Raw genomic sequence first — 27,670 nt, forward strand, 5'->3', positions numbered from 1 at the left:
AGAAGTTTCTACAGCCTGGGGACTTGTGGCAGTCATGGAAAGGAAGGGTGACCGTGGGTGCGTGGCTTCGTGGGTATGGAGACACACGCACCTGAGTTCATATCATAGAGCCCCCTGTCGAGCGAGGTAACTTTGGGCAAGCTGCTCTCCCTCTCTAAGCCTCAGTTTTCCCATCTGCAAAATAGGATTGACAACAGTAGGAACTCACAGGACCATTGGGACGATTAAATAAGAATGTGTATATAATACATTTAGAACAGTATTTACTGATGCATGGTTAGCCTGTGATCGGTGGTAACTACTATTGATTGGGACTCAAGAAAATTTAGAATGGGATCAGGTCATTGTCTAGTTCAAAGGCTCTAGGACCATGTCAGCTTTAAGGAATAAAAAGGGGTGGCTGGCAGGCACCAGGCCTCTCATTTCAGTGTTCTGAACATGCTCGGGTTTTCCTGTGAATATTTTCACTATACTCGAGCATGATTGGAGAGTACCAGGGGCTTGGGTCAGGCAACCCTGCAGGTGACTGAGCAGTGCTCCTGGCAATGAGATCAGTGTACTTCTCTGGAGCTGGGGTTGCAGGCCTGGCATCCAAGTGACAGCTAGGCTTTCAGCTTCTTAGAGCGGGAGCTTGAAACCTTTCCAGGCTATGGATTCCAAACAGGTTGGCCATGAGCCAAAGGTGGCCCCCAAATGTGTTTAATTTATCCCATGCAGTGCTTAATGGGATTTTTGAATCAGTTGCCTCTGTTTCAAAATGGCCATATTTTGCATAAAAGTAAAAAGAGTTGTGGGTTTTTGGAAAGCTGGGTAATCTGGTGGCTTAGAACCCACGTTCTGTGATGGTAGCTTTTGGCTGGAGCTGAGGCTGGCAGGGCGGGGCAAGTTCTCTTTCATTCACCCAGGTCCCCTGTCTTCACTGCATTCCGCCTGCATCAGGCCTGTATGTTCTCTACCGGGGGTAATAGGGAGCTGATCCTGGACAAATCACTCATCTCCTTTGGCCCTCAATGTGCAGTTTTTAAAGAGGACATGAAAATAACAACCTCTTTCCGTAGGGCATGGTAAGAACTCAGCATCACGATGAGGCAGGGATTTCAAAAATGCAAATGAAAGTTCCGTGAAGTCAGAGCCTCTGGCTGTCCTGTGGGCTGCTGTCACGCAGGACAAAACCAAGTGTTTAGCAACCAGTAGGCCATCAATATGTGCAAAGTCAAAGGATGAATGCCAGGCCCACAAGAGGTACTCAGTACCTGCACAGTGAACCAGTGAGTGAATAAATGAATGACACATTTCAGTACCTCTAGTGCGGCACACACAGTCGGCGTTCAATACCTGTGTATTGAATGAATGAGCAGTATATTATCAGTATCCCTAAGGGTCTGACATACTGCTGCTGCTGCTGCTGCTAAGTCGCTTCAGTCATGTCCGACTCTGTGCAACCCCACAGACGGCAGCCCACCAGGCTCCCCATCCCTGGGATTCTCCAGGCAAGAACACTGGAGTGGGGTGCAGGCATTCAATACCTGCTTATTGTGAAATAAATCATTGAATGAGCAAATTAATGAGTGCATAATATCTATGCCTTCTATCTCCAGAGCCGGGTATACAGGGGCTGCTTAATAAATAGGGAAGGAAGGAGGGAAGGAAAGGGGGGAGGGGTAGCAATCTAAAAGGCAGAACAGATGTTAGGCAGAGCGACAGCAGTTAATGAGAACCCAGAGGACGTTTCCGCAGAGGCCCTCAGCAGTGCTTGGATGGGGCTTGCTGGCAGTGCTCACCCCTTTGCAATGCCATGACGGTCCCTCCAAATGGCTGCTGAGTCCTTGTTCTCTGGGCAACTGGAAAGCGCTGGCATCAGTGGGCAGATGCAGGGCCAGCTGCACTCTGCTGTGACCCGACAGGACCAGTCGGCCTGCCTGTCTTTGCTGCCTGGCATGAGGGCATCTGGTGACCTCAGCGGGGCAGCACGGCTGCCAGGCAGCCCCGGGAGGGAGGCATAGCTCCCGTGTGTCAGTCTGGGTGCCCTCCTCTCTCCCCACTCTTCTTCTCCTGCTTTGTTTTCCTTCTGTTCTTTTATTTTCTCTGCCGCTGAAAGTGAAAGTCTCTCAGTTGTGTCCGACTGTTTTCGACCCCATGGATATACAGTCCGTGGAATTCTCCAGGCCGGAATACTGGAGTGGGTAGCCTCTCCCTTCTCCAAGGGATCTTCCCAACTCAGGAATTGAACCCAGGTCTCCCACATTGCTTCCCAACCCAGGGATCAAACCCAGGTCTCCTGCATTGCAGGCGGATTCTTTACCAGCTGAGCCACCAGGGAAGCCCAAGAATACTGGAATGGGTAGCCTATCCCTTCTTCGCCAGTGGATCTTCCCCACCCAGGAGTTGAACCGGGGTCTCCTGCATTGCAGGTGGATTCTTTACCAGCTGAGCTACAAGGGAAGCCCATAATTTGGTTCTCTGCCACTAATGATGTCTTATTTCTGATTCAAGACTTCTCAGGTTCCAAGGAAGAAGATCCCCAGTGAGGGGACATACGTATACCTATGGCTGCTTCATGTTGATGTTTGGCAGAAACCAAAAAAATTCTGTAAAGCAATTATTCTTCAATTAAAAAAAAAAAAAAGTCCCTAGTAAGTGAGGTCAAGTCGGAAGAAAGGAACTAAGTCTGTGGCGGGTACCAGTATCCCTGTTGTTGTTGTTGTTTAGTTGTGTGGCCCTGGGTTTAGAAACGGGAGCAGAAAGGTTGCTTTTTTATTTATTATTCTTTATTGCAATAGATCCAGATCTTCCTAGACTTTACTCATTCCTGCCCCACATATTCTCTTATGTACTTAATATCTGTCTTTATATCAATATTAAAAACATCCCTAGATGCATGTTTTTTGAAAAGGAAACTTGATTTAAAGTCTTAAATGGGAAATCAATAGCAATTGCCCTAAGTAAGAAATACCTGCAAAAATAAATGCAAAGAAAACAGTGTTATAAAATCCTAGCTGGTATGGTTGCCTCATTGCTGTCTCTGTTAAAGAATAAGATTAGCAGATGTTTAAAAAGATGTTAAAGATGGTTACCAGGGTGGAAGGATCGGGGGGGAGGGATACTTAGAGAGTTTGGGCTGGACATGTACACACTTCTATATTTAAAATGGATAGCCAACAAAGTCCTGCTGTATAGCACAAGGAGCTCTGCGCAATGTTATGTGGCAGCCTGGATGGGAGGGGAGTCTGGGGGAGAATGGATACACGTGTATGAGTGACTGAGCCCCTTTGCTGTTCACCTGAAACTATCACAACATTGTAAACCAGCTATACTCCAATATAAAAGAAAAAAAATTTTTAAACGGTGTTAAGACAGACCGGCATCCCACAGACACTTCCTTTTAAGCATAATCAGAAGAGTGAAGATTAAAATGAAAAGTTAATCACATTCTTGCAAAGTGGTGCAAAGTCATTTAAAACATTCTCTTTACAACCTAAAATTGTTTTCCAAAAGACAGGTCACGTGTGGTAGACTTCCAAATCCCCTCTCTGCTGCTGCTAAGTCGCTTCAGTCACGTCCGACTCTGTGCGACCCCAGAGACGGCAGCCCACCAGGCTCCCCCGTCCTTGGGATTCTCCAGGCAAGAACACTGGAGTGGGTTGCCATTTCCTTCTCCAATGAATGAAAGTGAAAAGTGAAAGGGAAGTCACTCAGTCGTGTCTGACTCTTAGCGACCCCATGGACTACAGCCTACCAGGCTCCTCCATCCATGGGATTTTCCAGGCAAGAGTACTGGAGTGGGGTGCCATTGCCTTCTCTCTAGTCTCTTTTAATTCATTTTCATTTTAAAGCTAAAATTAGAATGTCTCACACTTTCTCCCTGAAGCAAGGGTTGAGGGGTAGGGGGGTACAGAGAGGGTGGCAAACAGAAGGGTGAACTCTATCCTGCAGATCTAGGAAGGGTGCTGCAAAGGGCAGTGTTGGGGTCCTTTAATGGACTGGGACCTGGTGGTCTGGAGTCGACGATAAGAAAGTGAAAGAGAGAAAGAGGCTGATATTCTCTGGTTTATGCAGAGAACCAATAAAGCCGTTAACACAGGGCTTGCATCGCTCACGAAGGCACAGGGCACCTTCTTGAGGGGGTGAAAGCACAGGGTGCCTTCTCGAGGAAGCCCGGGCAGGAGAGTGAGCACGACGGGTTTCTATGCTCCAGAGAATTAGCCAGAGAGAGAGAGAAAGAAAAAAGACAGAAAGACACGGGGACCCAAGCTCTGATGGAGCAAAGGTGCTTTAATGGTCTTTCTGTGAGAATATATAGGCTGTTGTACAAGAAATTTCTTTCAACAATGATAAAGATCAGAAAACCAGATGTACAGCAACTGTTACCAAGGGAACAAGGGATTAATAATGGTCACAAGACCAGGAGACAATCCATATCTCAAGAAAGGGGATCAAGACTAAGCAGTTTTGTCGTAAAGAGAATGTTTACTAAAGGAGATTCAAGCCTGTCTCACATAATGACCTCAGTTCCTGGGAGCAGCTTGCTGCTCCACTTGATAAGGAACAAAGGACTTACGAGAAACATCACGTAGCAATCCTCCTGTTAAACACTCCCTGACAGGGCAGTCTGCCCAGACCTCATGTGGCAGGTCTAATATTCACGTTACATTTGCATTCTACTCCAGAACACTTCTGGAGCTGGTTGTGTTATAAAAAATGCCCTTTTCAATTATATTCGCTCTTAATTTTTTTCTCCATCTCTAAGCGTAATTAACATTCCAGGAATATATGCCAGGTTTCTCCTGCAATTTTGTGTTCCTAGGCGATTCTCAACCCCATAAAATACAACATCTTTTTTTTTTTTTTCCGGCTGTGCCGTGTGGCTTGTGGGATCTTAGCTTCGAGATCAGGGATCAAAAACCTAGGCCACAGCAGAGAAAGCGCCAGGTCCTAACTGCTGAACTGCCAGGGAATTCCTTACAATGTCCCCTTTATTTAAAAAAAAATTATAAAATTTTTGTAGTGCCCCCAATAATCCAGAAATAATTTCAAAGATAAAATAGCCTAGTCACTTATACAGTTTTTTCAATTTAATTTATTTTTTTTTGGCTGTGCTGGGTCTTTGTTGTTAGATGGGCTTTTCTCTAGTTGCAGCCAGCAGGGGCTACTCTCCAGCCTGCAGTGCCCAGGCTTTGCGTTGCCATGGCTTCTTTTGTTGTAGAGCGCCGTCTCTAGAGTGTTCAGCCTTCAGTAATTTTGGCTGTGGGCTCAGTAGGTGCAGCTCCCAGGCTCTAGAGCACAGGCTCAACAGTTACGGTGCCCGGAATTAATTGCTCCATGGCGTGTGAGATCTTCCTGGATCAGGCGTCAAACCTGTGCCTCCTGCATTGGCAGGCGGATTCTTTACCATTGAGCCGTCAGGGAATTCCCACTTACGCAGCTTTTAAAAAGAAGTCAGTTATAATATCTTAACTAGGCCACAAGGGAGAACCTTTTTTAAAGAAGTAATTAATAAATTTCCTTTCAATATGCAAATATTCACATACTACTCTGCCTAGATCCTGAAAGGAGTTCATATTTGCCCCAATTATAAATAAGTTTGGATTTAATGAAATCTTGATGCTTTTTCTTTATATATCTGACATTTCGAAATAAGATTCAGATCTATTCATAGATGCACATAGAAGTCCCATGAATGCAGACGGATGCTGTATTCACACTCAGTCACTCAAATATCACACATAGCATTTTCACTGGCAACATGGGTTTCTGAAAAGATAATTCTGTAAAATTCCAGATAAAGTGTATCTTACTTTGATGTATCTAGACGTTGCTTTCCTGAAAAACTACCCTCAGGAATTTTTTTGGAGGGTGTGACCCACCTTCCAAAATCCTGTTTATATGTAAACCAGAATGAAGGTCCAGGTACAGATAGTCATAAACAGTGATCAACTGCATGGTTTAGTATCTGGTGGGAAGTTCGATTCAAGCTTGTGTGAGGTAAGTCTTCATGTCTCAGGTGCTGTGGGACATCTAGCATCTCTAGGACCTGTCTATTACTTAAAAAAATTTTTTGGCTGCACCACACAGCATGTGAGATCTTAGTTCTCTGACCAGGAATTGAACCCTGTACCTCCTGAAGTGGAAGTACAGAGTCTTAACCAGTGGACCACCAGGAATCCCTGGGACCTGTCTATTAACTGCCAATCACTGGGGCTGCTAAGAACACCCCACAGTTTTCCCACACTCCCCCTGAGAGTTGGCACCACCACCCAGAGACCACCTTGCATCCCTTTGGCTGTGTGGATTACCCTTTACCGAGACCCTACGGTGACCTTGAACACGTGCAGGGGCGTGTGACCTGGAGATGCTGAGAAGCCCCATGACTGAGTGTCTTCCTTCTCCGCAGGGACTGAAGATCAGCGTGCTCTGGACCCTGTACTACGGCATCCTCAGTGCGTTTGCGCCCGTGTACAGCTGGATCCTGGTGCTCCGGGGCCTGGTGGGCTTCGGGATCGGAGGGGTCCCCCAGTCGTAAGTAAAGCCCCAGCTCTGGCCACCCAGCCAGGCAGCCAGGCAGCTATGTTCATGGGCTCGGAAGGATGCAAAGATGGTACATACACGAGGGCTGCTGCTACCCAGGGACTCTGATGGAGCCAGAGAAGAGTGTGATTGTCAATATTGTAATGATTAACAACAGCAAAAGCAACACGATAGCTGGAAGGACATAGACGTGAAATAATAATCAAAACGGTAGATCTAGCATTGACAGGACATTTCTCCTGGATATGGTGCAGCAACCCCAGAAGATGTGTGGGGGTATTGAATTAGTGCAATTCCCATTTTACAGCTGAGAAAACAGGCTCAGTGGGTGAAATCAAGTCACACAGGGTGCAGTTGGAACTAAGACCTGGAATCTGTCCGCGTGTAACATCCATGCTTTTAACTACCCTGCCTGCTCCCTTTTACCTATTTCTAACTTGACCCCAAGGCAGGAAGTCAAAGTGAAAGTCAAAGGCGCTCATTCATGTCTGACTCTTTGTGACCCCTTGAACTATACAGTCCATGGAATTCTCCAGGCCAGAGTACTGGAGTGGGTAGTCTTTCCCTTCTCCAGGAGATCTTCCCAACCCAGGGATTGAACTCATGTCTTCCATATTGCAGGCAGATTCTTTACCAGCTGAGCCACAAGGGAAGCCCAAGAATACTGGAGTGGGTAGCCTATCCCTTCTCCAGTGGATCTTCCTGACCCAGGAATCGAACCAGGGTCCCCTGCATTGCAGGCAGATTCTTTACCAACCGAACTATCAGGGAAGTGGGTGGGACTAATTATTTTCTAAGTTATGTGTTATTTTGTTGTTACTCTTATTAAGATACTGAGAGTAGTCAGGATTGTAGGAAGATGTCACCGTTTCCTGGCAGACTGGGGAGTTCTGAAGCAGAGATTGGCAGCTTGTGGCAGCTGGACCAAATCTGAACTGCCAACTGGATCTCTAAATGAAGTTTTATTGGAACACAACCGCACCATGTACTGACGTATTATCTACGCCTGTTTTGGTGCTTCAGCAACAGAGTTGAGTAGTCTCAGTAGAAACTCTGTGGCTTGCAAACCTGAAGTATTTACTGTCCAGACCTTTGTCAAAAAAGTGTTGACCCCACTCTAAAGGATGGTGATTAATAGCCGATATTAAGGGGCAGGTGCTGTTCTAAGCAGTTTGCCCAGACTGTCTCATTTAATCTCCCCAATTTCCCTATGAGGTGGATTCTATTATTAATCCTATTTTACAGATAAAGAAGCTAAGGTTACAGAGAGGTGAGGTAACTTGCCCCAGATGACACAGTTACAGGAGGTAGGGTTGCAATCGGAACCCACACCCTCTATCTCCAGAGCCTGGGCTCTAACCATTGATTTCCACTGCCTTGCTATGAACAATTAAAAGGATTTAGAGAGACCCAAGGAGATGGGGAATATGTAGGATATCTCATAAGAAAGGAATTTCGTGAAAAGAGGAAGCCATAGCTGAGTCTGAGGAAGGCTAGTGGTCCAATTCAGTTAGCTTGTAAGGCTGAGAAATTCGAGAATCGAAAACCCTGAGATGGGCCATGTAGATCAGGTGGCTGCTACTGTTTAGTCGCTAAGTCATGTCCGACTCTTTGCCACCCCGTGGACTGTAGCCCACCAGGCTCCTGTGTCCATGGGATTTCCCAGGCAAGAATACTGGAGTGGGTTCCCATTTCCTACTGCAGGGATTCTTCCCCACCCAGGGAACGACCCTCACCTCCAGCTTGGTAGGCAGATTCTTTACCACTGAGCCATTTAGGAAGCCCTGATAGACTAGGGCAAGCTTATACAAGGTCTTGAATGTCAGGTCAAAGGGATTGTCTGCAGACAAGTGGAAAGCCACTGAAAGTTTTCGAGCAGGAGAGGTACTTTAAAAGAATTAAGCTGGCAGTGATGGGTTGGATAGGTTGGAAGTAAGGAATCCTGTTGCAGTAATTTAGGAAAATCTTGCACAGGAACCAGGGAGTTTCTTTTTAGTTTTATTCATTCATTCAACCAATTCTTTTTCCCCCTGTACCACGTAGCTTGTGGGATCTTAGTTCCCCTCCCAGGGATCAAATCCAAGTTCACAGCAGTGAAAGCCCAAGTGTTAACCACTGGACCACCAAGGAATCCCCTCAACCGGTATTTTCTTGAGCTCCTGTTATGACACAGGCCAGTGCTAGGTACTGGGGGTACAGCAGTGAGCCAAACAGACATGGTCCCTGTTTCAGGCTGACATCCTGGGAAACAGACAGAAATCGAGATATGTGTGCAAGAGGCCACCAAGATAACACCTGTAAAGGAGTCAGAAAATCAGGGCTGGGCAGAGGGAGAAGCTAAGTTGCAATGTGGTTGTAACAGCTGGTAGGGGCCTCAGCTGACCCTTAGGGTTCAGAAGCTGCGATGGCTCTTTAGATTGTTCCATACTGAGGATGGGGGCTGGACCTTTGTCCATTCACATCAGCCACCTTGGATGTGGGCTGCCCTCAAGGAGGGAGGGGGTGACCTTGGGGGAAGTTAGCTACTTTGGGCCAAGGCATTTCCTGCACGGGGCTCAACCCTGAGCTCTTAGCAGGCAACATTCCTGGTCGTGCCAGAGGGACTGTGTGCCTCAGCCCTGAAGGGGGAGTCCAGGCGGTACATCCGTTACAGTCCCTCCCCTGGACCCTCCGATGTGCTTGCGTGCGTGTGTGCTAGGTCACTTCAGTCGTGACTCTTTGCGACCCTATGGACTATAGCCTGCCAGGCTCCCCTGTCCATGGGATTCTCCAGGCAAGAATACTGGAGTGGGTTGCTGTGTCCTCTCCGGGGGATCTTCCCAACTCTGCGGCTGAACCTGCTTCTCTTACATCTCCTGCATTGGCAGGCAGGTTCTTAGCACTAGCACCTCCTGGGAAGCCCTTTCTCCCACTTAGAGGCTCTCAGCTCCTCTCAGCCCTTCCCTGGTTTATTATTCATCATCGATCCTCCAGGACTGTGCAGAGTAGGTATTTGACACGGACTCCTGGATCGGGAATGAACTTAAGAACCACTGGAGCTTAAAGCAGAGGCCGTTACGCCAAACCTGTTAACCTGGGCTGGCAGGGGCTTGTGGTCAGTCTGTTCCACTTCTGGCCCAACTCCAGGAATTCCTGCTGTTCCAGCCACTGCCCTGTTCGTGAGCCATTCATTGACTTTGGGACCGTTTCCCCCTCGTGGCTAGAAGGGATGAGCTCACGGAGGAACATGTGAAATTCCTCTCCCAGGGATGCTTGGGGAGATGGCAGCAGGTCCAGCCTCCTCACATCCCCACCCTGGATTTTCTGGCCATAGGAGGGTAGGGAAAGGAACTGGGGCTTATGAACATCCCCAGTGATTCCAGTTGAAGATGGTGCCATGAGAAGTGCTCTTTTCTGGGTCATCTTCCACATTTTCTGGAAGTAATACAGAAGGTATAAGAAATAAATCTCGAATGGTGCTGGAAAGCAAGAAAAAGGTGCTATCAGCGAAATAAATTCTCAGGAACCTGTGGAAGGCTATAAGCTGATGAGATTCCAATGGCTGAGTCACTGGAGGAGAGAAAAAACCACCTCCGGAAACTGCAAAGGGAAGAGATCTTCAGCCAGGGAGGACAGGACACCAAGGGAATAAAATTAAGGACACAGAGCAGCTGGGAGGGCCTTTACCCCCTTACTGGATATCTTGACGGTTCTAAGTTTGCCTGTCTGCTCCCTTCCCCCGCTCCCCAAACGTCTTGCCTCCCCATTTAGCTGTTCATTTATTTAATGCTGCAATAGCATGTCTGTCTGTTTATTGAGCTATTACTACATTCCAAACACATGACCATTCTAAACTTGCGAAACCTTAAGGCATAGATATGACGACCTCCATTAATGCTCCAGGTAAGGAAACTAGGCTTTTTAGCAGTAGCATGTGTCAGATCACATGGTTAGCAAAAGGAGAGCAAATAAAAACCACACACACAAAATTACAGAAGAGGGTCTTCCCTGGAGGTCCAGGGTTTAAGACTGCATTTCCACCGCAGGGGACACTGGTTCGATCCCTGGCTAGGAAGCTAAGATCCTGCATTACGTGTGGCGAGGTCAAAAAAAAAGTTAGAGAAGAAATATTTTAGCTATCCGGGAGACTCAGTTGATTCCCAAGCACTTTCATGCCAGCTTTTTACATAAAATAATCATGCCTTTATTATGCAAAGCTCTTATCTAGTTATAAAAATGGCTCTCCTAAGTTCATTATTTGGAAACATTTAGTTGAAGATATTTTTGTGTAATTAAATGTAACTAAGAGTTTCCATTCCTTTAGAAGGACTTTACCCAGTTGTGCCACTTCACAAAATCAAGTGAGGAAGATTTTGCTATATTATTTTTAAAAGTTCAACAATCAGAAATCCTTATAATATACTCTGTATTTAGTATAAATGCAAATTATATTATTATAATTTTTTTAATTGAAAAGATGTTTTTCTCTTAGTTTTATTGAGATGGAATTGACATACAGCACTTATAGGCTGTGGGCTTTAATCCCTGGGTTGCAAAAATCCCCTGGAGAAGGAAATGGCAACCCACTCCAGTATTCTTGCTTGGGAAATCCTGTGGACAGAGGAGCCTGGCGGGCTATAGTCCATGGGATCGAAAAAGAGTCGGACGTAACTCAGCCGCTGCTGCTGCTGCTGCTAAGTTGCTTCAGTCGTGTCCGACTCTGTGCGACCCCATAGACGGCAGCCCACCAGGCTCCCCCGTCCTTGGGATTCTCCAGGCAAGAACACCGGAGTGGGCTGCCATTTCCTTCTCCAACGCATGAAAGTGAAAAGTGAAAGTGAAGTCACTCAGTCGTGTCCGACTCCCAGCGACCCCATGGACTGCAGCCCACCAGGCCCCTCCGTCCATGGGATTTTCCAGGCAAGAGTACTGGAGTGGGGTGCCATTGCCTTCTCCGCTAAACAACAACAAAACAACCGTTTAAAGTATGCAGCATAATGACTTCTATATCTTGCAAATGATTAACACAGTATGTTTAGCTGACACCCATCAGTTCATATAGAAATTATATTGTTAATAAGGAGCCCATCCCTCTGCCCTAATTTTTGCCTTTCTAACTCCTCTCCCTTTTATTTCTTGTTTCTCTTCTTGCTTCCCCCAAATGCTCACATGGGTCCTTGATGATAACAACGACAGTAACATTGATAGTGATGCTGATAATAATGAGTGGAGTGCTTCCCTAGCACGGGGAGCCATGCTAAGCCCTCTTTTCACACTACCTCTTCTTGTCCATCAAACAACCCTACTATCCCCATTTAACAGATAAGAAAACTGAGGCTCAGAGATCCTGAGGGATTTGCCTAAGGACAGGTGGTTATTAAGTGGAATGTACTTTCCTTTTGCTTTGTAACAAACTACACCAATCCTTAGGCTTAAAATGACAATAGATTTAACCCATGATTCTGCAGTTTGGTCTTTTGATGGTTCCCAGCTCTGCAAGACTTACTCTTGTGTCTTTTGTCAGCTGCTGAGTTGGCCGGGCACTGGCTAGGCTAGCATGGCCATAACTGACTCATTTCTGTTCCATAAACCTCTCCCCCGCCTTCCCCTTCGGTAACCAGAAGTTTCTTTTCTGTCTCTGGGTCTATTTCTGTTTCGTTTTATATAAGTTCACTTGCACCTTTTTTCTGGTTTCCACATATAAGCGGTATCACACGATATTTATCTTTTTCCCTCTGGCTTCCTCCACTTAGTATGGTAATCTCTAGGTCCCTTCCTGTTGCTGCATATGACATGATTTCATTCTTTGTTTGCGGTTGAGTGATAGTCTGTTGCATAAATATACCACATCTTCTTTATCCATTTCTTTGTTGATGGACAGTTAGGTTATTCCCATGTCTTAGCTGTTGTGAACAGTGCTTCAGTCAACACTGAGGTGTATTGTCTTTCCAGAGTATGGTTTTCTCTGAATATATGCCCCAGAGTGGTATTACAGGATCGTATGATAACTCTATTTTTAGTTTTTTTTTAAGGAGACTCCATACTGTTCTCCATACTGGCTGTACCAATTTACATAGCCACAAGAAGAAGAGGCTTTAATCCAAGCAAAAGAGTTACATGTAACTTTATCATTACAAACAATACATTTTGGGGGAAAATAATGAATGTTTACTCATTTAGGCCACTAAGCAGTTTATTTTACAACGAAAACCAAGTGACAGGATAGTGGAATCCAGTAGTAGTTTTAGGGTGTTCATTTTTTTGGTGCTGTTGACATTTTAAAGTTTTTTGTTTTGCTTAAATTTTAAACAGGCTTAAGTGCTAATGAGTAGAAATAAATCTCGAAGACATGTCTATGTTCCAGAAAAGAGAAGTGATATTTCTAGCTAACACTAAATGAAAACTAAATAGTGTCTAAATAAGAAAAGTTGGATGTGGGAAGATCTATTTTAACAGGAAGAAAGGCAAAGCAACGTGGATTGTTCTCTTAGGGTTTGGTGTTGGGAGGCTGAAGAAAGAATTATTTGTTCACTTTCCATTTTCTTGCATAGGGCCATCCACTGAGCCTGAGAAGGAGGTGGTTCAGTGTTTTAAATACTGATGTGAAGAGGAGAGGCAGGAAACAGTACATTTTTGTTTTAGAAACTTTAGAAAAATGTACATAGGAACCCCAAAACAATAATCACCTCTAATTGCTCAGCCACTCAGTCGTGTCTGACTCTTTAAGACCCCGTGGACTGTAGCCCTCCAGGCTCCTCTGTCCATGGAATTTTCCAGGCAAAAATAGTTGCACATACTAAGTAACTAAGTTCAGTTGTTCAGTTGTATCCAACTCTTTGCGACCCCGTGGACTGCAGCACGCCAGGCTTCCCCGTCCATCACCAACTCCCAGAGCTTGCTCAAACTCATGTCCATCCAAGTCGGTGATGCCATCCAACCATCTCATCCTCTGTCGTCCCCTTTTCCTCCCACCTTCCATCTTTCCCAGCATCAGGGTCTTTTCAAATGAGTCAGTTCTTCGCATCAGGTGGCCAAAGTATTGGAGTTTCAGCTTCAGCATCAGTCCTTCCAATGAATATTCAGGACTGATTTCCTTTAGGATGGACTGGTTGGATCTCCCTGCAGTCCAAGGGACTCTCAAGAGTCTTCTCCAGCACCACAGTTCAAAAGCATCAATTCTTCGGTTCTCAGCTTTCTTTATGGTCCAACTCTCACATCCATACATGACTACTGGAAAAACCATAGCTTTGACTAGGCGGACCTTTGTCAGCATAGTAATGCCTCTGCTTTTTAATATGCTGTCTAGGTTGGTCATAGCTTTTCTTCTAAGGAGCACACGTCTTTTAATTTCATGGCTGTAGTCACCATCTGCAGTGATTTTGGAGCCCCCAAAAAATAAAGTCTGTCACTGTTTCCATTGTTTCCCCATTTATTTGCCATGAAGTAATGGGACCAGATGCCATGATCTTAGTTTTCTGAATGTTGAGTTTTAAGCCAACTTTTTCAGTCTCCTCTTTCACTTTCATCAAGAGGCTGTTTAGTTCTTCTTCATTTTCTGCCGTAAGGGTGGTGTCATCCATAAGGGTGGTGTCATCTGCATATCTGAGATTATTGATATTTCTCGCGGCAATCTTGATTCCAGCTTGTGTTTCATCCAGCCCAGCATTTCACACAATGTTAAATAGGCAGGGTAACAATATACAGTCTTGAAGTACTCCTTTCCCAATTTGGAACCAGTCTGTTGTTCCAGTTCTAACTATTGCTTCTTGGCCTGCATACAGATTTCTCAGGAGGCAAGGTAAGGTGGTCTGGTATTCCCATCTCTTTAAGAATTTTCCAGTTTCTCATGATCCACACAGTCAAAGGCTTTAGTATAGTCAGTGAAGCAGAAGTAGATGTTTTTCTGGAATTCTCTTGCTTTTTCTATGATCCAACGGATGTTGGCAATTTGATCTCTGGTTCCTCTGCCTTTTCTAAATCCAGCTTGAACATCTGGAAGTTCTCGGTTCATGTACTCTTGAAGACTAGCTTGGAGAATTTTGAGCATTACTTTGCTAGCTTGTGAAATGAGTGCCATTGTGTGGTAGTTTGAACTTTTTTTGGCATTGCCCTTCTTTGGGATTGGAATGAAAACTGCCCTTTTCCAGTCCTGTGGCCACTGCTGAGTTTTCCAGATTTGCTGACATATTGAGTGCAGCACTTTCACAGCATCATCTTTCAGGATTTGAAATAGCTCAACTGGAATTCCATCACCTCCACTAGCTTTGTTCGTAGTGATGCTTCCTAAGGCCCACTTGACATTGCATTCCAGGATGTCTGGCTCTAGGTGAGTGATCACACCATCGTGGTTATCTTGGTCATGAAGATCTTTTTTGTGTAGTTGTTCTGTGTATTTTTGCCACCTTTTCTTAATATCTTCTGCTTCTGTTAGGTCCATACCATTTCTCTCCTTTATTGTGCCCATCTTTGCATGAAATGTTCCCTTGGTATCTCTAATTTTCTTCAAGAGATCTCTAGTCTTTCCCATTCTATTGTTTTCCTCTATTTCTTTGCATTGATCACTAAGGAAGGCTTTCTTATCTCTCCCTGATATTTGGAACTCTGCATTCAAATGGGTGTATCTTTCCTTTTCTCCTTTGCTTTTTGCTTCTCTTCTTTTCCTAGTTATTTGTAAGGCCTCCTCAGACAGCCAGTTTGCCTTTTTGCATTTCTTTTTCTTGGGGGTGATCCCTGCCTCTTGTACAGTGTCAGGAACATCTGTCCATAGTTCTTCAGGCACTCTATCAGATGTAATCCCTTGAATCTATTTGTCACTTCCAATGTATAATCGTAAGTGATTTGATTTAGGTCATACCTGAATGGTCTAGTGGTTTTCCCTCCTTTTTCAATTTAAGTCTGAATTTGGCAATAAGGAGTTTGTGATCTGAGCCACAGTCAGCTCCCCGTCTTGTTGCTGACTGTATAGAGCTTCTCCATCTTCAGCTGCAAAGAATGTAATCAACCTGATTTCGGTATTGACCATCTGGTGATGTCCTTGTGTAGAGTCTTCTCTTGTGTTATTGGAAGAGGGTGTTTGTTATGACCAGTGCGTTCTCTTGGCAAAACTCTGTTAGCCTTTGCCCAAATTCATTTGCCGAATTTGCCTTGGAGTACAAAATGTTACTCCAGGTATCTCTTGACTTCCTACTTTTGCATTCCAGTCTGCTATAATGAAAAGGACATCTTTTTGGGGTGTTAGTTCTAGAAGGTCTTGTAGGTCTTCATAGAACCGTTCAACTTCAGCTTCTTCAGCATTACTTGTTGGGGCATAGATTTGGATTACTGTGATACTAAATGGTTTGCCTTGGAAATGAACAGAGATCATTCTGTCATTTTTGAGATTGCATCCAAGTACTGCATTTTGGACTCTTTGTTGACTATGAGGGCTACTCCATTTCTTCTAAGGGATTCTTGCCCACAGTAGTAGATATAACGGTCGTCTGAGTTAAATTCACCCATTCCAGTCCATTTTAGATCACCTATTCCTCTTGCCATCTCAAGGTAAATTGACCACTTCCAATTTACCTTGATTCATGGGCCTAACATTCCAGGTTCCTATGCAATATTGTTCTTTACAGCATCGGAGTTTACTTCCACCACCAGTCACATCATGCCTCACAAAAAAGTATAGAAGATGCAGGCTGGCGCCCGGGGAGATGGTTTATTATTTCCAGTAGAGGGCGCTGTGTATCTCAGCAGAAACACTACTTAACCTATGAGCTGGAAGCCTGCCCCACCTGGCATCCTACTGACTGTTCTAGCCACTCTTAAAGACAAATACCCCAGGTAGCTGCCCATCTGTGCTACCTTGAGACCTGCCTCAGAAGTTTCCTTAGATTTGTTGTCTAGAATCAGCTTGCTCACACATCTGACCTTGACACTGCTCTTTCCCCAAAGACCAAGCAGAAATGCCAGATGGAGATCCCAGGTCATTTCTCTCCAAGCGTGTGATCCAAATGGCAAATCTCTAACTGCCAAGTGCCAAAAATGCAATTACTCGCAGAGGGGATTTATTCACGTCTGTATCATTTGCTTATTGGCGTTGCTAATTTCATTGCTCGTTCTTTGAGTCTTTAACCTGATTGCAGTAATCCCCCTACTTTGAATGAATCCCAAATTACTCTTTTTCATAATGAACTGCTATAAATAATGGTCAGATGCGGGGCACAATTACAAGAAGAGATGTTCCTTGTGGCATAGGCTACGAAAACAAGAAATTGAAAACAATCTAAGTTCATCGATAGGATTGCAGCTGTTAAAAAATAATCTGGTAGATCGATATAGATTATTATGGAAAGACTTCCAAACTGTCTTATCAGGAGCAGATCCTGACATAGGCACTCAGGAGCAAGGACTTTCCTCTGGGAGACTGCAACACATTCTCCAGATTGTCCTGGTCAAGAGACGAGCGAACTGTGGTTTGTTGAGAGCTGCTCCTGGGAAGTTAAATTCCTTGGCACTTCTGGTCTGCCACACGGGTTGGCAAAGCAAGCTTTAATGACCAGGGAAAGAACTCCGGGGAGACTTACAGGTGCTGACAGTTGCGAGTTGGGCTGGCATAGCCAGAAGTGGTAAGAATGGGGCCATTTGTATGAATGGAACACTGGCCATACACTGCATGTGTGCGAAGGAAGGAGAAGGGAAGGGAAGAAAAAAGATGTCGTGGTTAAATTTATTATTACTATTGTGCTCAGTCGTGTCTGAGCACATGAACTCAGCACATGTCTGAGTTTGTTGCTCCATGGACTGTGGCCCACCAGGCTCCTCTGTCTATGGAATGTTTCAGGCAAGAATACTGGAGCGGGTAATCATTTCCTCCTCCAGGAGGTCTTCCCGACCCAGGGATCAAACCCACGTCTCTGCCATCTCCTGAGTTGGCAGGCAGATTCTTTACCACTAGTGCCCCCATGGAAAGCCCAATTACTACTATTATTATGTAATTAATCCCAGCGTATAGACCTCACAGCGTGCATTTCATACCCATGACTCATTTATTTTGCAGCTGGAAGTTTTTACCTCTTCACGTCCGTCACCTGGTTGTCGCTTTGCCCCCGCAACCACCTGTCTGTTGTGTATCTATGACTCTATTTCTGCTTGCTATGTTTATTTACTTGTTCTGTTTTTGAGATCTCACATATAAGTGAAACACACAGCATTTGTCTTTCTCTGTCTGACTGACTTCTCTTAGTATAGCACTCCAGGTTCATCCATGTTGTTGCAAATGATAAGATTTAATTCTTTTTTAGTGTTTAATATTCTATTGTGTATATATAAATGTATGTGTGTATGTGTATATATATATGTTTATAGCCACATCTTCCTTATCCATTTGTCTGTTGTTGGACACAGGTTGCTTCTGAACCTTGCCTATTGTAAATAATGCTGCGGTGAACACAGAGGTGCATATATCTTTTTGAATCAGTGTTTTCATTTTTTCAGATCAATACCCAGGAGTGGAATTGCTGGATCATATGATAGTTCTCTTTTTAATTTTTGAGGCACCCCCATAATGTTTACTATAGTGACTGCACCAATTTACACTGCCACCAACGCTGCATGAGGGTTCTTTTCTCTCCGCATCCTCCTCAATGCTTGTTATTTGTTGTCTTTTTGATAATGACCATTCTGACAGGTGTGAGGTGATAGTTCCTGGTGGTTTTGATTTGCATTTCCCTGATGATTTGTGATGTTGAACATCTTTTCATGTGCCTGTTACCATCTGTTATGTCTTCTTTGGGAAAATGTTGTTTTAAATTTATATGTTCATTTACATAGAGAAGGGGCTGGAAGTTTGCAAAGCAAACAGCTATTAGTCATGGCTTTGGGGCAGGGGAATGGAAGCAGGGGGAAGTGGGAAGAGGAAGATTCTTCAGATACTTTGTATTCTTGCGTATTGCTAGATTATTCACAATGAGAATGCATTCGTGTACCACTTATATACCTAAAATAAAAAGGTTGCATGCTCTAAGTTCATTATAGCTGCTGCTGCTAAGTCACTTCAGTTGTGTCCGACTCTGTGCAACCCCATAGATGGTAGCCCACCAGGCTCCCCCGTCCCTGGGATTCTCCAGGCAAGAACACTGGAGTGGGTTGCCATTTCCCTCTCCAATGCAGGAAAGTGAAAAGTGAAAGTGAAGTCGTTCAGTCGTGCCCGAACCTCAGCGACCCCATGGACTGCAGCCTTCCAGGCTCCTCCATCCATGGGATTTTCCAGGCAAGAGTACTGGAGTGGGGTGCCATTGCCTTCTCCCGTTCACTATAGCATGTCCAAACAAATCCTTGACATCTAAGGATTAGCTTTGTCCTCAGAATATACTATAGCACATTTTTTCATGGTTAGTAACTTGACTTTAATTTGGTAGAGAAAAATGTAAACACACTTCTTATTTCACTATTATTGATTTTTAAAAATAATACAGGAACACCACTTGGAGAATATTAATAAAATTTCAAAGTCATTCATGATAATCACTGTCATCTTTTACAATGCCGGCAATTGGTCTCCATTCTCAAAGCTGAGTTAATGAAATTCCTAATGGTTTGTGTTGAGAGAGGTATTTGTAGGAAGAATATAAATTGAAACAACATTTTTGGGAACCACTTTGGTAATATTTATTGAAAGCCTTAAAATATGCATACCCTTTGACTCAAATTCTACTATAAGAATCCATCCTAAGGAAAACACATGTGAACAAAGATTTAAGATGAGAGATGCTTGTTGAAGTATTGTTTATAATTGTGAAACCACCTAAATAGGGAAGTGAATGAAGGGGTGCATAATATAGACAGACCTGGATTAAAAGTATGGCTCTTCTACTTGCTAATTTACTAGCTATGTGATCCTAGTCAAATAACAACTTATCTGACCGGCTTCCCTGGTAGCTCAGTAGGTAAAGAATCCACCTGCAATGCAGGAGACCCTGGTTCGATTCCTGGGTTGGGAAGATCCACTGGAGAAGGGGTAGGCTACACACTTCAGTATTCTTGGGCTTCCCTGGTGGCTCAGCTGGTAAAGAATCTGCCCACAATGCAGGAGACCTGGGTTTGATCACTGGATTGGGAAGATCCCCTGGAGGATGCAACAGCTACCCACTCCATTATTCTGGCCTGGCGAATTCCATGGACTATACAGTTGCAAAGAGTCTTCACTCACTCGACGCAGATACAGAGATGAAAATAGGAGCTAAAGATACACACACACACACACAGTGGGAATTATAATTACCTACCCTGTTGATTCTCCATGTTTGTCGTTTATTGAGTGAGATAATTCATGTAGGTCATCTAGGAAAACATTTGGCATATGGTAGGTCCTCAATAACAGGTAGCTATTATTAAGGAAAATATGGCCCATGAATATGGTGGAATATATGTGTGTAAGAGGATAAATGACATGGAAATACTATTAAAGTAGCTCAGAAATACTATTTATATATTCAATAAAAACAGGGCACAGAGATTTTTTTTTTGGCCATGTGGCATGCAGGATCTTAGTCCCCTCACCAGGGACAGAACCCATGCTCCCGGCAGTGGAAGCATGGCGTCTAACCTACTGGACCGCCAAAGAAGTGCTGGGTTCAGTATTCTTATGGTCTCAGCTAGGGTTTCAAGCAGAGAGATGGAGAGATCAAAGAGAGAGAACACCAAAACAGGGAGAGACTTACTGAAATACACTGAGAAGTAAGACTAAATGACATTGACTTTTTCTTTGGCTGAAAAAATCCAGAAAACCACAGCAATCTGCCCACTCAGCCCTGACATTAATTCCCTCTCTCTCTTTTGCTTTCCCAGGGTCACACTGTATGCTGAGTTCCTTCCCATGAAAGCCAGAGCTAAATGTATTTTGCTGATTGAGGTAAGGAGGACGGTCTGGGAGTCTGAAGAATACTTGGTCTCTGAGCAGCAGATTTCCTGTGTCTTGAGCCACAGGATGAAGAATGTGGAATTTAAGAAAAATGCAATACGCACGGATTAAAATGAATCAGTTATGTTGATTTCAACATGGTGGTTTGGCAATATGCATAAATTCCTCCAACAACAAGCAAAATCAGTCTGCCATTCCTGGAAAAAAAAAAACTGGTGGCAGGCAGGTAGAACATCCTTCCTGAACTAGAAATGACTTTTATCTGAGAGTTGGTTTTGAATAGTGTAGCTTGAGTGGACCAAACCCCTGCCCTTCACCCGTCATCATTCATTACCTCTGTTTGTATCCAGACTCACTCGTGTCATATGTGAGATCCCCATTCACGGCCACCTCTGTGACCAGTAGACTGCCTTAAAAATCTCCTGGACCAGTCAGTCCCTCTCAAGCCCTCCCTCTGCCAGGGTCCTATGACCTGTTTTCCAACTACCATCTGGAAGCCCTCAGGACAAATTTGCAACTGCCTAATGGCCCTCCTCCATGCAGTGGTAATTCTATTTGTCCCTGCTGGACACTGAGTCAGAATCCTTCCTAATCACCATGACCACAAGATAGTATTTTTTTTTCACATGATAGTATTGATCACACTGACCCCACTGCCCAACGGTCCTGACTGGTGGTGGTCAGCTGGTCCACACTGGTATGGATGAACCAGTCTAAATACTGAAATGCATCTGCTGCTGATCCTGAACCCTGAGTGGCCCTCATTGCCTGCTCCCTGTCCTTTCTGAGGACCTTCAGCTGAAGGGTGCAGCCAGCCCATGCCCATCCTGGTGGAGTAAACACCCCGGTCTGTCTTTGCTCTCATCTCCTATGGGGTTCCCCCATTGGCTGCACCCAATGTAAAGCCAGAGGACAGGGAATCTGTGGATGAGGTCCATACAAAGAGCAGGTGGAAAAGCATGGAGTGACTCAGAGAAGCAGACAGAAGATGTTCAGCTCCACGGGAGTGACAGTTCTGATAAAGGAGACCAGGGCACTCTTGGGCAAGGAAGGTGAATATCAGTAGACAAAAACCAATGTGTCCACTTCTCTGTTGGCCTCACACAATATTGATTGTTTTGATCTCCGTAACTAGAGCTGCCACAGTGCACACTCCAGTGGGTGCCATGCAAATATTATAATGTGGGTGGCGTGGAGGCCCTGGCCCACCCATATGGACCACAGGAAAAGGGACGGCCATTCTTACCTTCCTGACCTCAAGGATCCTCTCACCCACATGGAGAACCTTGTCTACAGCGGCCCTGGAATTGCACACTGTGTGGACCAGAGCTGCACCGTGACTGACCCCCGTTCTCCCCTGCCAGGTGTTCTGGGCCATCGGGACAGTGTTCGAGGTCGTCCTGGCTGTGTTTGTGATGCCCAGCCTGGGCTGGCGCTGGCTGCTCATCCTCTCAGCTGTCCCACTCCTCCTCTTTGCGGTCCTGTGTTTTGTAGGTATCCTTTGAGGGACCTCAGCCTTTGCTTTTGGTCTCTTGCCATTCACTGTATTTCAGTGGGGAGGGTGTGGAGGAGGGCACCAAAGCCACTTTAAGATTATTTCTCTTGATCAGGAAATGAGACAAAGGAACAGGGCCAGGGGTAGGCCCGGTATAGGGCGTCAGGTTTCCTCCAGACAGACTCTGCTGGGATGTCCTTGAGGGAGATATCAAGGGGGTGGGAGATCTCTTGCTCCATCCCCCCATGCAGGATCTACACTTAAGGGGAGTGTGTTTGGAACAGCTCGTATTCTTCAGTTGCAAGTGACAAAACCCAATTCAACCCATATGATAGAATTTTAAATATCTGGCTTCAAGCATGGCTGGATGCTTCTGTAACAAGAAAAGCCTGCATATTCAGTAACTTAACACGCTAGGAGTTTATTTCTCATTCACAGAACAGTCCAGAATGGGTGCTTCTGTTTGACAAGTGTGATTCTGGGCCCAGCTTCCTTCTAGCTCGTAGCTCTGCTCTTGTGTAGGGCTTTGGAATCTTCCATTGTTGTTTAGTCACCAACTCACGTCCAACACTTTGCAACCCCATGGACTGTAGCCTGCCAGGCTCCTCCATCTATGGGATTTTCTGGGCAAAAATACTTGAGTGGGTTGCCTTTTCCTTCTCCAAGGGCTCTTCCTGACCCAGAGACAGAACCCATGTCTCCTGGGTGGATCCAACGGCAGGTGGATCCTTTACTGATGAGCCACCAGGGAAGCCTTTGGGATCTTCTACACATATCGGAGAAGGCAATGGCACCCCACTCCAGTACTTTTGCCTGGAAAATCCCATGGACGGAGGAGCCTGGTAGGCTGTAGTCCATGGGGTCGCTAGAGTCGGACACAACTGAGCAACTTCACTTTCACTTTTCACTTTCATGCATTGGAGAAGGAAATGGCAACCCACTCCAGTGTTCTTGCCTGGAGAATCCCAGGGATGGGGAAGCCTGGTGGGCTGCCGTCTATGGGGTCGCACAATCGGACATGACTGAAGCGACTTAGCAGCAGCAGCACACATAGACTGAAGAAGGGCATAACTTGGCCAGGAATATTCTGCTTATACGCCATTGGTGAAAGCATGTCACATGGCCTTGCCTAGGTGCAAGAGGTGCTGGGAAATGTAGTTTCTGACTGGGTAGCCATATCTGAAGACAACTCTATACTATGGAAAGGGAAGCATGAATTTTAATCTCTGCTACATTCTCATTTTACTGATGAGGAAACTGAGGCCCAGAGAGGTTGATTGACTTGTCAAAAAACACAACTAATAAGTAACAGAAATCACTTGAACCAGATCTTCTGACTCCAAGTCTCATACACTCTTATTTCACAGATGACTGTTACTTTGTTTTATGGAGATACCTTTATCTAGTCACGTGAGGTTGGGACTCTATTAGGCCTAAAGGTATTTCTGGTTTCTTTCTATCTCTTAGATTGAGTTTTCAAGATGATGCTAAACACAGGTGAGGTGTAGTTTCTTGAGAGGTAGAGGTAATGATGATGGTGTTGAGAGAGGTGAAACTTTTTTTGGCAGCAGTCTTAATTCAGCCATCACCTGGAACTCAGAAGCACCAAATTATAGTCATAGCAACAACCACAGTGGCAGCTATATCAACCATTCCCAGCACTGTGCTGAGCACTTAGGATAATCCCATCTGATCCTCTCAACAATCCTAAGAGGGGGGATCTATTATTATCCCCATTTGATGGATGAGGAAATGGAGGCACAGAGAGGTCAAGTTATTGTTTAAAGTCACAAAGCCATTAAATCAATGGCAGCACTGGGACCTGAAGCCGGGCTTCTGGCCCCAGAGCCTCCGGCCTTAAGGACTTCACACACAGGTGAGAGCGTGTGGTTGGGACCAAGGGTTGTGTTCCACTGCAACCGACCACATCTCTGTCTCCTGTCCCCATAGTGGCTGCCGGAGAGTGCGAGGTATGATGTGCTGTCCGGGAACCAGGAGAAGGCCATCGCCACCTTAAAGAGAATAGCCACGGAAAACGGAGCTCCCATGCCTCTGGGGAAACTCATCATTTCCAGACAGGTCAGTGCCAGGCGGACAGACCGCACCTGTTTCCATGCGAGCTGGGGAGCTTGTGTAGTGAGAGGGTGGGGCTGCAGTGGACAGGGCCCGCGAGGGGAATTTGGCAACTTCAATCTGTGTATTTTCATTGCCAAGTCTTAAAAGTGCCACCTGGAGCGTTTAGCCAGTGACTAGAGAAATGTCCTATAATGTCCCCTCATGGGTCCTGTAACTACTCTTGCTTCGATTTTATCTTTGAGCACCCAGGAAGTCTGATTAGCAGATGTGGTTGCTCGACAATAAAACCACATTAAGAAGTGTCGTGATAGACTTATATCCAGGGCACTACACCGCGCCCGTGTAGACGTCCTTAATGGACGGTGCATCGCTCCCCACGGCAATACCGTCAGGGAGTCCACCACAGTACAAGCAGCTGAGCACCTAACCTACCCAGGTGCAAGGGGGGAAAAGGAGCAAGATTTGAAGGCTGCAGTCCCCGCCCTCAAGAATCAACCCTGCAGCTTATACAAACATCACAAATACCCTTAAGCAAACAACAAGAGCTTACGAGGAAATTATTTTTTAAAATAAAATTATATTTCTGATTGTTTCTATGTTGGGTGAAAAGAACTGAATGGAATTTCGCCAGCTCTAGAGGAAGTATTAGGCTGGGTCTGACAGCATGGAAGCCAAGGACATACCCCAGATTTGCTTTGGGAAGCACAGGGGTGGGGCAGGGGGGCCTCCCAAAGAGCCTGGGGGGCAGGAGGTTCATTTAGTTGCCTTTAGGGAGAGACTGCGTTCTCCCCACTCCCTTCTGTATGAAGATGCTCTGGATGGAGAAAGTATACAGTAATTTCCAATGTGTGTTGCAAAGTGAAAGTGACAAGACTGGATGTTCCAGTGGTGGGCTTCTCTCTGGAAAGGAGCGGCTGCCACAGGGGCCTCCCTGTGTTCCAGAGTACCTGGGAACGAGTATTTTTTTGGGGGGGTGGATATTTCCTTCTGGGGTAGGTACATGGCCACTGCCCACACATCTGCAGGGGAAGAGAGTAAATGGCATTCTTTGTCTTGAAACAGGAAGACCGAGGCAAAATGAGGGACCTTTTCACACCCCATTTTAGATGGACAACCTTGTTGCTGTGGTTTATATGGTAAGAGCTGTTTGTTCATGCCTGGGTCCCTCTCATCTGCACCCTGTTTGCGGTTTTGTTTGAACTCGATGCAGTGAAAACTCTTCCATCTTGGGCAACATTTGCAAAACTGAGCATCACTTTCCTGACCTCTGTGTTATTCAGGTATCCCCTGTACTCTTGTTTGCTTAGTCTTCTTTTATTTGACTCACTTTTTACTCTGCTAATTTTTTAAAAATTGAAGTATAGTTGACTTACAATGCTGTGTTAATTTCTGCTGTATAGCAAAGTGACTCAATTATACATATATATGTATACATTCTTTTAATATTCTTTTGATATATTTATACACATGTGTATACATGTATACATTCTTTTTATCTTCTTTTTGTTGTGGTTTATCCCAGGACACTGACTGTAATTGCCTGTGCTATACAGCAGGACAGATAAATGTCTTTTAAAAGGAAACTGTGTATAACTGCTTTAAGGAAAAACTGTAATTGCAGACCATAGACAGAAGTCGCTTTTAAAGATAAATATGGTCAGCCCTCCCTAGCCGCAGGCTTCACTCAAGGATTCAGCCAACTATAGATGAAAAGTAATAGAAAAAAAAAAATTCCAGGAAGTTCTAAAAAGCAAAACTTGAAATTGCTGTGCATTGGCAACTATTTACATAGCATTTACATTGTAGTTACAATCCTTTACACAGCACTTACATTGTATATGGTATTATAAGTAATCCAGAGATGATTTGAAGTATACAGGAGAATATGTGGGATTCCCAGGTGGCTCAGTGGTAAAGAGGCAATGCAGGAGTCCAGGGTTCGATCCCTGGGTCAGGAAGATCCCCTGGAGGAGGAAATGGCAACCCACTCCAGTATTCTTGCCTGAAAAATTCCATGGACAGAGGAGCCTGGTGGGCTATAGTCCATGGGCCTGCAAAGAGTCAGACGCCACTGCGCACGTACGCACACACACGTGTCGGTTATGTGCACACACATGTGTAGGTTATGTGCACACACGTGTAGGTTATGTGCACACACGGCATCATTGTATATAATGGACTTGAGCATCCAAAGATTCTGGTGTCCGCAGGGGCCCTGGAACCCATCCCCCACGGATCCTGAGGGATGACTATATGGTAAAAAGCAGCTAAATTGATGGTTTACCAAGGCGGGAGGCACGAAGCCTCTGTGCTTAAGAGACAGACAGAGAGGAGAGGTGTTAGGGACTTGTTAGCACATAAGTAAGACTGAGATATGATTAAAGAATCAAAAGGAAACTTAGGGGAATCTTTTTTTCACAAAGAGATTCTTTTGCTGTATCCAATCCACTCTCCATTTATATTACTCTTGCTGTATCCAGCCCACTCTCCATTTATATTACCTTGGGTACCACCCAGCACAGGGCCCATATTTTGGGAACCCCTGATTTGATCAACATGGGCATTCTCAGAACTTTCAATTTTTATCTAGTTCCAGTTTTTCTTAAATAACAACCATGGCATTGACTGGAGGGCATTTGTAGTGAGTACTCACCTTTCACCCCACAGCTAGTCAAATTTCAGCCATTCTCTCAACTCTTCCAACTGTGTAATTTCTACAGCGTTAACAGTGCAGAAAATTAGCCCGGGTGAGGCTTTGTGACCTGTTTTCACCAGTTCTCACTTTTCCTATTCACCTTTGAGCAGAGGTGCTAATGAGCAGGGGAGTGTCCTCAAAAAGGGCAGTTGCAGCGGAGTAGAGGGGTGGAGTGTAGCAGGGGGTGGGGGGAAAGCTTTGATGATATACAGCACCAGGTTCCAGCTCTGCCCTAATGTCCGCCAAGAACTGAATCAGCTCACCAAGGCTTTAACACCTGCTGTGTGCCCAGTCCACGTATGGAGCTGGCAGGATATTTTAAAAGGTGGGGAAACAGAACTGAGAGTATCTATCTTTGAGTGCATGTGATTCTGTTGGATGGACACTACTTAAATCCTAAGCAATTGATTACAGCCTAATTTTAGAATACTATAGAAATCACATTTGGGAGCACATATTGTAAGGCGAGGACATTGATCATCGGCTTCTGATAATGACTGAGCTCCCACGTAGCTATACTATAGGACACGATATTCTGACCCTACAGACTTGAGAACTCTGGTTCCTGGGACAGTTGGAATTTAACTGCATCATTCTGATCTGAAATGCCCATGAAGTCTGCAGACTCCATACTTGACTGGGCACAGAGCAGGTGTTTAATAAATGCTTGGTGAAGTGATTCCGTTGAACACAGAGACAGAGCTCTGTAGTTTCCTCACCCCTGCTATTCAAAAGTAGAGTATTCCACATTTGAGTCAGTTCTAATGACTATAATGCAGGAGACCTGGGTTCGATCCCTGGGTTGAGAAGATCCCCTGGGGAAGGGAACAGTATTCTGTCCTGGAGAATTCCATGGGGTCGCAAAGAGCTGGAGATGACTGAGTGACTTTTATTTTCCCTTAATGAGGTAGATGAACCTAGAACCTATTATACAGAGTGAAGTAAGTCAGAAAAAGAAAAACAAATATCATATACTAACGCGCATACACGGAATCTA

General features: G+C 45.0%; 1 protein-coding gene across 1 annotated transcript in view; it reads left to right on the forward strand.

The window, feature by feature from the left end:
* Nucleotides 1-27,670, forward strand: part of SVOP (SV2 related protein) — a 73,035-nt gene that overhangs the window by 30,851 nt on the left and 14,514 nt on the right. The window contains 5 exon segments of the mRNA NM_001075441.1: nucleotides 6,392-6,516; nucleotides 20,335-20,398; nucleotides 21,772-21,897; nucleotides 23,853-23,981; nucleotides 25,041-25,114. Of these exon segments, the coding sequence (NP_001068909.1) occupies nucleotides 6,392-6,516; nucleotides 20,335-20,398; nucleotides 21,772-21,897; nucleotides 23,853-23,981; nucleotides 25,041-25,114 (518 nt within the window).

This window comes from Bos taurus, chromosome 17 (genome assembly GCF_002263795.3).
Source record: "Bos taurus isolate L1 Dominette 01449 registration number 42190680 breed Hereford chromosome 17, ARS-UCD2.0, whole genome shotgun sequence".
In the NCBI taxonomy this organism is placed as follows: domain Eukaryota; kingdom Metazoa; phylum Chordata; class Mammalia; order Artiodactyla; family Bovidae; genus Bos; species Bos taurus.